Source organism: Oncorhynchus mykiss, chromosome 16 (genome assembly GCF_013265735.2).
Source record: "Oncorhynchus mykiss isolate Arlee chromosome 16, USDA_OmykA_1.1, whole genome shotgun sequence".
Lineage (NCBI taxonomy): Eukaryota > Metazoa > Chordata > Actinopteri > Salmoniformes > Salmonidae > Oncorhynchus > Oncorhynchus mykiss.
In genome coordinates, this window is record NC_048580.1 from 9,132,591 (window position 1) to 9,144,769 (window position 12,179).

The 12,179-nt window shown below is 44.3% G+C and overlaps 1 protein-coding gene and 1 long non-coding RNA gene across 4 annotated transcripts; one reads left to right on the top strand and one right to left on the bottom strand.

The window, feature by feature from the left end:
• Nucleotides 1–950: 950 nt before the first annotated feature.
• Nucleotides 951–6,108, bottom strand: LOC110491322. The gene is made up of 4 exons (XR_002468803.2): nucleotides 6,025–6,108; nucleotides 4,525–4,974; nucleotides 3,803–3,893; nucleotides 951–2,031 (listed from the first exon to the last, which is right to left on the bottom strand). It is a non-coding gene; the product is annotated as an uncharacterized LOC110491322 (long non-coding RNA).
• LOC110491321 (39S ribosomal protein L38, mitochondrial) lies at nucleotides 5,940–11,082 on the top strand. Of its 3 annotated transcripts, none has more exons than XM_021564685.2 (9): nucleotides 5,940–6,285; nucleotides 6,487–6,675; nucleotides 6,928–7,089; nucleotides 7,206–7,408; nucleotides 8,471–8,543; nucleotides 8,680–8,725; nucleotides 9,039–9,197; nucleotides 9,325–9,461; nucleotides 10,869–11,082. In XM_021564685.2, the coding sequence occupies exons 1-9, from the start codon at nucleotides 6,201–6,203 to the stop codon at nucleotides 11,003–11,005; spliced, it is 1,191 nt and encodes a 396-aa protein (XP_021420360.1). In that variant the 5' UTR covers nucleotides 5,940–6,200; the 3' UTR covers nucleotides 11,006–11,082. The 3 variants fall into 3 exon arrangements, with proteins under 3 accessions (XP_021420360.1, XP_021420361.1, XP_021420362.1); XM_021564686.2 differs by having other exon boundaries at nucleotides 6,952–7,089; XM_021564687.2 differs by having other exon boundaries at nucleotides 6,958–7,089.
• The last annotated feature ends 1,097 nt before the right edge of the window (nucleotides 11,083–12,179 follow it).

Consider the following 12,179-nt stretch of genomic DNA (forward strand, 5'->3'; position numbering starts at 1 on the left):
CAGGTTTTCTTCCAGAATGGTCCTGTATTTGGCTCCATCCATCTTCCCATCAATTTTAACCATCTTCCCTGTCCCTGCTGAAGAAAAGCAGGCCCAAACCATGATGCTGCCACCACCATGTTTGACAGTGGGGATGGTGTGGTCAGGGTGATGAGCTGTGTTGCTTTTACGCCAAACATAACGTTTTGCATTGTTGCCAAAAAGTTCAATTTTGGTTTCATCTGACCAGAGCACCTTCTTCCACATGTTTGGTGTGTCTCCCAGGTGGCTTGTGGCAAACTTTAAACAACACTTTTTATGGATATCTTTAAGAAATGGCTTTCTTGCAACTCTTCCATAAAGGCCAGATTTGTGCAATATACGACTGATTGTTGTCCTATGGACAGAGTCTCCCACCTCAGCTGTAGATCTCTGCAGTTCATCCAGAGTGATCATGGGCCTCTTGGCTGCATCTCTGATCAGTCTTCTCCTTGTATGAGCTGAAAGTTTAGAGGGACGGCCAGGTCTTGGTAGATTTGCAGTGGTCTGATACTCCTTCCATTTCAATATTATCGCTTGCACAGTGCTCCTTGGGATGTTTAAAGCTTGGGAAATCTTTTTGTATCCAAATCCGGCTTTAAACTTCTTCACAACAGTATCTCGGACCTGCCTGGTGTGTTCCTTGTTCTTCATGATGCTCTCTGCGCTTTTAACAGACCTCTGAGACTATCACAGTGCAGGTGCATTTATACAGAGACTTGATTACACACAGGTGGATTGTATTTATCATCATTAGTCATTTAGGTCAACATTGGATCATTCAGAGATCCTCACTGAACTTCTGGAGAGAGTTTGCTGCACTGAAAGTAAAGGGGCTGAATAATTTAGCACGCCCAATTTTTCAGTTTTTGATTTGTTAAAAAAGTTTGAAATATCCAATAAATGTCGTTCCACTTCATGATTGTGTGCCACTTGTTGTTGATTCTTCACAAAAAAAATACAGTTTTATATCTTTATGTTTGAAGCCTGAAATGTGGCAAAAGGTCGCAAAGTTCAAGGGGGCCGAATACTTTCGCAAGGCACTGTATGTACTTACTAGTCGCTCCCGTTCAAGTCCGTGTCCCACAACAGGACTGTAAAAACATCTGTACAGTAAGGAGAGATCAAAACACTCATCAGCTTTGCAAGACTAGTCCCTTATGACAGTGTTAGCTCAGTTGTTCCCTTTCGTGTTGTCATGGCGAGCAGAGGGTGACGCTGACGCCCTCCCCTATCCGACAGGCGGGGGAACAGCTCCTGAGTGAAGGCACAGTAGAAGGAATGCAGCCTCATCTGCCTGTCTTCGTAGTACGTCAGCGTTCCCGCCTCGTAATCCAGCAGCATTACAATGTGGTGGTAGTGACCAGCCACCGTCTCCCGGCGCCCGCTGTGCCAGGCGTTCAGCTGGAGGCTCCAGGACAGATCGTTCATTACCACCATGCTACTCTTTCCCTTTTCCTTCCTGGGGATGCCCTCATAGGTGAACTGGGGGAGAGACGCAGGGGTCAAAGGTTATGTTGGGAAGTCTCAAAAGACATAGGTACAATTCTATAGTCCCCAAACTCAACTCTGGACCTGGAAGCCAGTTACACTGCTCCCCCCTGTTGTCAGTTGAATAGCCCTGCTCTGGGCTACCATGGCCTTCACACTCTGACCCCCTGCTCTGGGCTACCATGGCCTTCACACTCTGACCCCCTGCTCTGGGCTACCATGGCCTTCACACTGTGACCCCCTGCTCTGGGCTACCATGGCCTTCACACTCTGACCCCCAGGTAGGCCCATGGCCTTCACACTCTGACCCCCTGCTCTGGGCTACCATGGCCTTCACACTCTGACCCCCAGGTAGACCCATGGCTTGGACACCTCCAGCTCCCAGTACTGCTTTCTGTGTTTGAAGCAGAGCACCTGCCGGGTGTGGTCTTGGCGAGTCTCGTGGGCGGGGACACGGCGCAGCGCTCCTCCTGGGAGAGTAGCAGGTGACTGTTGGCCGTACGAGGGTCAGAGTGCAGCGGTCTGTGGAGGGAGCATGTGAGAAGATGCATATTAGTCACAATTGGCTCTAAAACAGCAGATAGGCAATACATCATGGCAAACTTTTTAACATCCTTCCTTTTGAGTGACAAAAATTTCACCCATAATATGTTTTGGATACAAATGCTCAATTGTTTATGAATTACATTCATGTCTTACTACCAGGAAGTTTAAAAAGACAGGTTGAGTGGGCCTGGAGCTGATATTCATGAGCCTTGATGAGCTCATTTGAAACGTTTATTATATGGAATAAACACAGCGAGTAAAGTGTTGGTTCCATGTTTCATGAGCTGAAATGAAAGACCCCAGAAATGTTTCATACACACAAAAAGCTTATGTCTCTAAAATGTGGCAACAAACTTGTTTACATCCCTGTTAGTGAGTATTTCTCCTTTACCAAGATAATCCATCCAACTGACAGGTGTGGCATATCAAGAAGCTGATTAAACAGTATGGTCATTACATAGTGCTGGGGACAAAAGGCCACTCTAAAATGTGCCGTTTTAGACCATGTGTAACCATGCTAGCCCAGAACCTCCACATCCAGCATCTTCACCTGCAGGATTGTCTGAGACCAGACACCCGAACAGCTGATGAAACTGAGGACTATTTATATTTGTAATAAAGCTCTTTTGTGGGGAAAAGCGTATTCTGATTGGCTGGGCCTGGCTCCCAAGTGGGCGTATGCCCTCCCAGCGCCACCCATGGCTGCGCCCCTGCCCAGACGTGAAATCCATAGATTTAGCCTAATGAATTGATATCAATTGACTGATTTCCTCATATGAACTGTAATTCAATAAAATCGCTGAAGTTGTTGCATGTTTTATGTTATCTACAGTTGAAGTGGGAAGTTTACGTACTCTTAGCTTGGAGTCATTAAAACTCGTTTTTCAACCACTCCACAAATATCTTGTTAACAAACTATAGTTTTGGCAAGTCGGTTAGGACATCTACTTTGTACATGACACAAGTCATTTTTCCAACAATTGTTTACAAACAGGTTATTTCACTTAGAATTCACTGTATCACAATTCCAGTGTATTTGGCTAAGGTGTATGTAAACCTCCGACTTCCAACTGTATAAAGCATTAATGTAAAACACGTCCAATGTATCTGACATCTAATCTGTTAGAATTACTCATTAGAAAACTAGGTCAATGAATTACATTGACTTGGTTTTTTCCCCCTTAGTTTCTACACAGATCGGAAAATGCGCCTTCAGTTATGCCGCACCTTACATGTTAAACCATTGACAGAAAAAACAACAATAAGAATGGGATGTTCTGGTGCCTCTGGGGAAATTCAAAATTCGGTTCTCCCACTCCACCAATTTCTGAAATTTGAAATGTTAATTGTGATTGTTTTTGTTAATGTGTATATATATGTATTGTGTCTGTATATATGTGGCTATATGTGGTTTTTTCTTTGTATTGAAAACAGGGCGCTACTGTTCATATAAATAAGAGTATATTAAAAAAAGTGTATGTTGCGTTTATTATTTTGTCCTATGTCAAGCAACGTGGATGCAGTGAGCAGTGTTCACACCAGCATCAACAGATTTGTCAATTTGACAACTGTGTCAGACTTTTGAATGACAAATAACTGTCATCCCAAAATTCCATGACCGTCACACACAGACAAATCTACTTTACTACGAAAAGGAACCTATTTTCAATGTAGGCCTCTCCATTGACTATGCTGGTACTTTCACCAGTGTATTGACTGTCACTATAAAAAATAAAAAAAACTTTACCTTGGCTTTGGCGATATTCTCTGTCAGCCCAGCTCCTTTCAGTCTCCTCTATACATATTCCCACCTCTACACTCTTCCTCCACAGTAGTGACTGTGGAAACAGATGGACAATACCACATTGAGTGTGTAGTAGAATATGAATTAAATTCCACGACAGCTGCAGCACACAAATGTTGACCGCAGGTAGTCCCTGTCAGACAGAATATAGTGTGTATATAGTCAGTGTTTTCCAGAAGTTAAGTGTTGGGTCACAGGCAGCCAATGGGTTTGGGGCAGAATTCTTTTTACCCCTTTTTCTCCCCCAATTCATGATATCCAATTGGTAGTTACAACTCCCGTATGGACTCAGGAGAGGCGAAGGTCGAGAGCCATGCGTCCTCCGAAACATGACCCTGCCAAGCCGCACTGCTTCTTGTCGGAGGAAACACTGTACAGCTGGCGACCGAAGTTAGCGTGCACGCGCCCAGCCTGCCACAAGGAGTCGCTAGAGCACGATGGGACAAGGACATCCGGACGACGCTGGGCCAATTGTGTGCCGCCTCATGGCTCTCTGTGATACAGCCTGGGATCGAACCAGGGTCTGTAGTGACGCATCTAGCACTGCGATGCTGGGTCTTAGACCGCTGTGCCACTCGGGAGGCCCCCCAAAACATATTTTATGTGTTAATCTCGTTGACATCCACAAAAACATAGGAGTTACATAAGGTCTGTCTGACACTCACCTCTCGGTTCTCCCTCTCACACTCCACCAGCACCTCCTCGTGGTTCTTACACTCAGAGATGGCACACTCACAGCACACACACGTTGTCTGTCCGGCAGTAGTACACCAGGGGCTTCTTGTGTCGGCCACACAGAATCAGGGGCGTGGCTCTGGCCATGTCGCCCCTCATAACAGGTACAGTGTCTCTACCGGATGCACCGGCACTGTTCGCTGAGGCCTCAGCCAAAGAGGACAGGGACACGTTGCGATTCAGGACAAGCCTGGTGGTGAATTTCTCATTGCAGACAGGGCATATCGGACATGGACTTCGTGTCACAGTGAGCCGTGATGCAGTCTCGACCGCATGGGACGGTGACTGGGACGGTGAAGGGATCCAAACAAATGATGCAGGACAAATTGTGGGCCTCCATCACTACAGTGTATCTGTGTACAGAACACTCCCCTTCAGGTCTAAGGAGAGAAATTCATGGGAGAAGTAGGACATGTGGGTTGCTGATACAGTAGCTCCATTACATGGATAAGGCTTTCAATATTGATTCTAAGATTGCTTCATGCATACTGTAGTTGTCATAATGTCACTTGAAAACCCAACCATTACTGTATACTATACTGGCCTACTGTATACTGGCCTACTGTATACTGGCCTTCTGTATACTGGTCTACTGTATTTATTTTAATTTTTAATTTTACCTTTATTTAACTAGGCAAGTCAGTTAAGAACAAATTCTTATTTTCAATGACGGCCTCTGAACAGTGGGTTAACTGCCTTGTTCAGGGGCAGAACACTGGCCTACTGTATACTGGCCTTCTTATAGACAGCATCACTAGAAAAAGAGTAATTTAGAAGAAGGACCATGGCGACAGCTGGACCTTATCAGCAACTCAACGTTCCATTATGGGATGTCATTGCATGAGTCACACGATGCTACATAGGCTATTCAGGGCTCAAGCAGAGGCTGCTGAGGGGAGAACGTTCATAATAATGGCTGGAAAGGAGTAATGAAATGGTATCAAAAACATGGTTTTCAGATGGTTGATACCATTCCATCTACTCCATTCCAGGCATTATTATGAGCCGTCCTCCCCTCAGCAGCTTTCACTGGCTCCTACATATTATGCTGTGTGACCCCGAATTTTATTTCAGGAGTAGCAATGCACCTAGAAAAATGAAGGATTCTGGCTTTAATATCGAAAATATTTTTCATTGTGCTCTTAAATTTATTTGTGTGTGCCTACATTTTTCAACTTAGGCGCACAAATGCAGTTTAGGTAAGCATAGAGCCCTGCTATAGCAAAGCCAGCAGTTTGTAGCTAGCAAGCCTACATCAAATTAATGGAAATCATAGTAGCTACTACTTAGCCAGCTAGCTAGCTAGCTACTTTGTAACCATTATTACAGTAAAAAGACAACTATCAGATGAGTACAGTTCTATGAATCAAAGGTAAAACACTTAACATATTGTCATTCTAAGATTCCATTTTAAAGTAAATGTAGCTCACCGGTGTAATAAATTAATATAGGGCATCTAATTTGAATACAGTAGCTGGGAATCCGCCTCGCCAAATTACATATGAAGCGCCATATGATGACGAAGTACTCATAAATATCATACGTAGATATCTATACTCCACATGCCGGATGTTACAGTTTGCGTTTTTCGTCATTCACCACCAAAATGGCGTTGCGTATGCTTTGCTCCTCTGTGCTGCGAACGGGCACAGATATAGGGGTCAGCAATGCCAGGACATTTGGAACTGCAGGTACGATGTTATTGTGGACAGATTTATGGTTCCAAATTCAGGAATTATTAGAATGGCGAGCCTCTCGCAAGCGAATACCGAAAGGAAGGTTGCAGATCATAGCTACGTTAGCTAGCTGGCTAGTGGCTACTCCCTGCGTATGCTTTATAACGTTACTTGCATATCATATTTATTCTGGTAATATATGTTTGTGATTTTCAGCCATTTTATGCCGACGGTCTGCTCCATTGGGACCAATGCCAAATGAGGACATAGACTTCAAAAACTTGGAATCACTCGAAAAGTATCGCAGTTACACACGCTACCTCAAGAAAGCAGAGGAGGCGAAGAACACACCAGCCTGGTGGAAGACCTACAGACAGTATCAGGAGCAAGAGGACCCTGGGCATGGTGCGCAGTATTTTCTTATACACTGACACAATAACGTTACCTAATGTGCCCTCCTACAGTATGTTTACTTTCGGCCTCGCTTTTCTGGACCTTGCTTTATCACAGTGGTGGTAGTGCACTTGTCCTGCATCTGCAGCTAAGTTACTGGTTCAAGTAGTGTTATCAGCCCAGTTTTTAGAAGATTTGAAGTATAAAGATGAATGTCAACTGACACAGAAGACATTTCAACCCTTTATTGTCTGGCATGCTCAGTTTTCTCTCCTGTATGTCATTCTGGTCCAGATGTGGAGCGAGCCAACATTGGGCTGCCACATTGCCGGCCCTCCAGGGTGAAGGAAGCGAGGGAGCGGAAGAGGGTGGTGAAGGAGAACAGACGTAGTATAGAGCTGGAGAGAGCCATGCGTCTGCGCACCTGTAAGTTCCCCCAGCTCGGCCTGATATTTTTGAATACCATACAGAAACCAGACATATTAGCTTAATTTCAAAGACTAACGGGTCATCTTGATCTAATATGGATGTTGTTTTTCCAGTTAAGGTCTCCCTGGATCGGGTGCAGGCAGGCTGGGAGGAGACGAGCGGCCCGTACCATGTCCAGAGGCTAGCGGATCACTATGGGATCTTCAAGGATCTGTTCCCCATGGCCTACTTCTACCCCCGCTTCACACTGTGTGTCAGCTACGGCCAGGATAGCCCAGCACAAGTACATTATGGGAACCACTTGACCCCCACAGAGGTAAGAGAAACAGATCGCAGGTGGATGCTGTAGTTTTCAGAACCGATTTACTGAACCGATGCAACCTTTGTTTTGCCCCCAGAATCCTGCATATCAAATCAAATGTATTTATATAGCCCTTCTTACATTAAATGATATCTCAAAGTGCTGTACAGAAACCCAGCCTAAAACCCCCAAACAGCAAGCAATGCAGGTGTAGAAGCACAGTGTCTAGGAAAAACTCCCTAGAAAGGCCAGAACCTTGGAAGAAACCTAGAGAGGAACCATGCTATGAGGGGTGGCCAGTCCTCTTCTGGCTGTGCCGGGTGGAGATTATAACAGAACATGGCCAAGATGTTCAAATGTTCATAAATGACCAGCATGGTCAAATAATAATAATCTCAGTAGTTGTTGAGGGTGCAGCAAGTCACCTCAGGAGTAAATGTCAGTTGTCTTTTTATAGCCGATCATTAAGAGTATCTCTACCGCTCCTGCTGTCTCTAGAGAGTTGAAAACAGCAGGTCTGGGACAGGTAGCACTTCTGGTGAACAGGTCAGGGTTCCATAGCCGCAGGCAGAACAGTTGAAACTGGAGCAGCAGCATGACCAGGTGGACTGGGGACAGCAAGAAGTCATCATGTCAGGTAGTCCTGGGGCATGGTCCTAGGGCTTAGGTCCTCTGAGAGAAGAAAGAGAGAATTAGAGAGAGCATATATAAATTCACACAGGACACTAAATAAGACAGGAGAAGTACTCCAGATATAATAAACTGACCCTAGCCCCCTGACACAAACTACTGCAGCATAAATACTGGAGGCTGAGACGGGAGGGGTCAGGAGACACTGTTTCCCCATCCGATGATACCCCCAGACAGGGCCAAACAGGAAGGATATAACCTCACCCACATTGCCAAAGCACAGCCCCCACACCACTAGAGGAATATCTTCAAACACCAACTTACCATCCTGAGACAAGTCCGAGTATAGCCCACAAAGATCTCCGCCACGGCACAACCCAAGGGGGGGCGCCAACCCATATGTCTATGTATTCTCCTATTTCACCTCCTCGCCTCTGTGTTTAACAGGCTGCTGTGGCACCTCAGGTCAGTTTTGAGGCAGAGGAGGGCTCCATATGGACACTGCTGCTCACCAGCCCAGGTCAGACACACACACCATCAGAAAATACCAAGAATTGTATAATTCAGTTCTTAACATGTCCACATGGTGGCACTGTATCATTAAAGAAACATTTACTGCATGTTTTGTGTGTAAACCAATGATTTCTTTGTTTCAGATGAGCATCTGCTGGACAGTGAAGGGGAGTATGTGCACTGGCTGGTGTGAGTATTGCAGTAATGATAATTGTATTGTGCTTTTTGTCAAACTTGTAAGTGGTTTAAATAGTCTGGGGGTTGCCTACTCCTTCAACCATCAATACGATGATGATGATTAAAAAACACATGTTTTTTTATATATAAATGTAACCTTTATTTAACTAGGCTGATGATGACCCTTTTTAAATCTGTTTTTAATTGATGATGATGAGCTCTGTTACCATCAGAACATTTTTACACCTCTAATTTCAAATGACAAAGATCACAAATTGTTTGCCAAAAAAAAGTGAGTCATTGACGTCCTCTCTTTTTTTTCCAGTGGGAACATCCCAGGTGGGGCTGTGACCTCAGGAGAGGAGCTGTGTCCATACCTGGCCCCGATCCCTGCTAAGGGCACTGGCTTTCACCGCTATGTTTACATCTTGTTCAGACAGGAAGAAACCATCGACTTCCATGAAGACATCCGACCGCTGCCGTGGTGAGGAACAGGACATACACAAGTGTCACTCGCGCTCCATGATATCAATCATCAATCCATTCATTCCATAGGGTACCCAAACAGACGAACACACATAGTAACATGCCCCTCCCCCCTGTTCCCCAAGTGTGTCTCTGTCAGAGCGGAGCTTTAAGACGGTAGAGTTCTACAGGAAGCATCAGGACAGCATGACTCCAGCAGGCCTCTCCTTCTTCCAGAGTCAGTGGGACCAGTCTGTTACCCACACTTTCCATAACATATTAGGTAAGTGCACACAAGTTTTATTAGTTTGGCTGAACCTTTGGGAATGTTGCCGGCAATTTGATGTGTGCACATGTACACTGAACAAAAATATATAAAAACAACGTGCACCAATTTCAATGAGTTTACTGTGTTACAGTTCATATGGAAATCGGTCAATTGAAATAAATTCATTAGGCCCTAATCTAGGGATTTCACATGACTGGGAAGTGGCGCAGCCATGGGTGGGCTTGGGAGGGCATAGGTCCACCCACTTGGCTAATCAGCCAATTCGAGTAAGTTTTTCACCACATAAGGACAGAAATACTCCTCGGTATCATCAGCTGTCTGGGTGGCGGGTCTCGGACGATTCCGCAGGTGAAGAAGCCGGATGTGGAGGTCCTGGGCTGACGTGGTTACACACGGTCTGTGGTTGTGAGGCCAGTTGGACATGCTGCCAAATTCTCTAAAACTACGTTGGAGGTGGCTTATGGTAGAGAAATGAACATTAAATTCTCTGTCAACAGCTCTGGTGGACATTCCTGCAATTGCACACTCCCTCAACTTGAGACATCTGTGGCATTGTGTTGTGACAACACTGCACATTTTAGTGGCCTTTTATTGGCCCCAGCGCAAGGTGCACCTGTGTAATGAGCGTGTTGTTTAATCAGCTTCTTGATATACCACACCTGTCGGGGGAATGGATTATATTGGCAAAGGAGAAATGCTTACCAACAGGGATACAAACACATTTCTGGGAACTTTTATTTCAGCTCATGAAACCAATACTTTACATGTTGCGTTTTAAAATTTTTGTTCAGTATACTTTGGTACACACTCATTGCACTGTGTGTGCTGTGGCATCTTGTCTCTATTGCAGTTCAGCGATTGCAGACATGTCTCTTTACAAGAAAATCGTGGACCTTGAGTTATACTCTTTCTGGGAACGCTTTAGTGTGTGGATTTAATTGTGTGGTTGATTTTGTGATAAGTGTCCATAGACTACAGTATCTGAAGGAAGAACCCGCCCGTCCTCTCTTATCCTGAGAGGTGACATCATCGGCTATAATGTTGTAATGGATCTGATTGCCTTCCAGAGGAAGTCAACATGGGGCTTTTTCAACATTGCAGCCGACAGTGCAGACAACTGCTGCGGACTGACTGTCAGTGACCATTTAGCCACTATTCATCATGGAATTAATGCTCTCGAACACTAGGCCATGTTTGAGAGCAGGAAAAACATGTTTTTATGGGTAAATTGTGACTGACCTACGGACAATATTGAGCAGTTATTTATGATTTATAGATCAGTCAGTTTTGACTCATTTAAGTCGGCTGCAATGTGGAACGCATCGATCGTCTTTTCTCTTAGGGGGTCGTCGGGGTGGACTGACATGAGATTCACCCATCCTCTCTCTCTTGGTCCCTCAGACATGAAAGAGCCCGTGTTTGAGTTTGAGCGGCCTCCTGTGTACCACCCTCCTCAGGTGAAGTACCCTCATGGACAGCCCCTACGGTACCTGGACAGGTACAGAGACGGACAGGAGCACACCTACGGAATCTACTGATGTGTGCAATCTGGATGGACACACACAGTCCAATTATGGTTGATGTTAATATAATAAAGCATTTTTTTTCTATGAAATGTGTTTGTCTAGATGCTCTCTTGTGCACTTTTGACTTGCTTCTGCCTGAATTCTCTCCTTTTTTAAAAGAGAAAATAGTTATTTTTAAACCAGCTGGGAACTGTTGCCAGTGTGGTAATACTGATGATTTGTCGCTCCAGATGGTTGTTTACATGGCAGGTTAGCCGAGTTGGGTCAGATTACTTTCTAAATTTTATTCCGTTACTAGGAACCTGTCCCAAATTGTAATCGGTAACTTTACCTTACAGAGTTTGGGTAATCCAAGTTCTCTGATTACATTCTGTTACTTTTAGATGACTTTCCCCTTAAGAGACAATAGAAGAAGACAATGTATGTCACCAATAGAACGGCATCTATTGCAGGATAAATCAATGTTAACGTTTACATAGCTGGCCATATATGGATGTTACATTTAACTTTGTGTTGGTTATGTAGTCTTCTTCAAACCCATAGCTATATACTACATATAATAATACGATTAAATTATATCTTTACATTAATAACCAGAGTCTATCAGAATTCGGGTCATTACAATAAATGTAATACCCCTTGATCTCCAAGAATAGGACTTTGAAATATGGCAGTATACATTAGCCAAATTGTTTAACCTGAGCATGACTCCAAAACTAAGGACTTATTAGCCAGCCCTACTTTGTTTTTTTATGATATTGTCACGGAGGACTGATTGGGCTCATTGATTCCAGTTGGAAAAAATATGCTGCGCTCATGGAATGGCATGCTTTGAGCACTACTGAAAAGTGCTATTTACATGTGAAAAATGAATGCCAGAGCTCATGGAATGGCATGCTTTGAGCACTACTGAAAAGTGCTATTTACATGTGAAAAATGAATGCCATATGCTACAGGCCTCTTGTTTACCTTTTAGTTGGTGACACTTTATCTTGATAATATGCAGCTGTTTAAAGGGCAAATTTACAGATGAAACAATAACAAAACGGGCGCCTCGCCTCTGTTCTGGTAAAAAGCTGAGGGATGTGCCTAGAGAAATGTAACCACTCAGACTAATAGACAGAGCTATGGATGCGAGGACTGACCATCAATCATATCAAAATTATTTTAACCATGTAATGAGGCT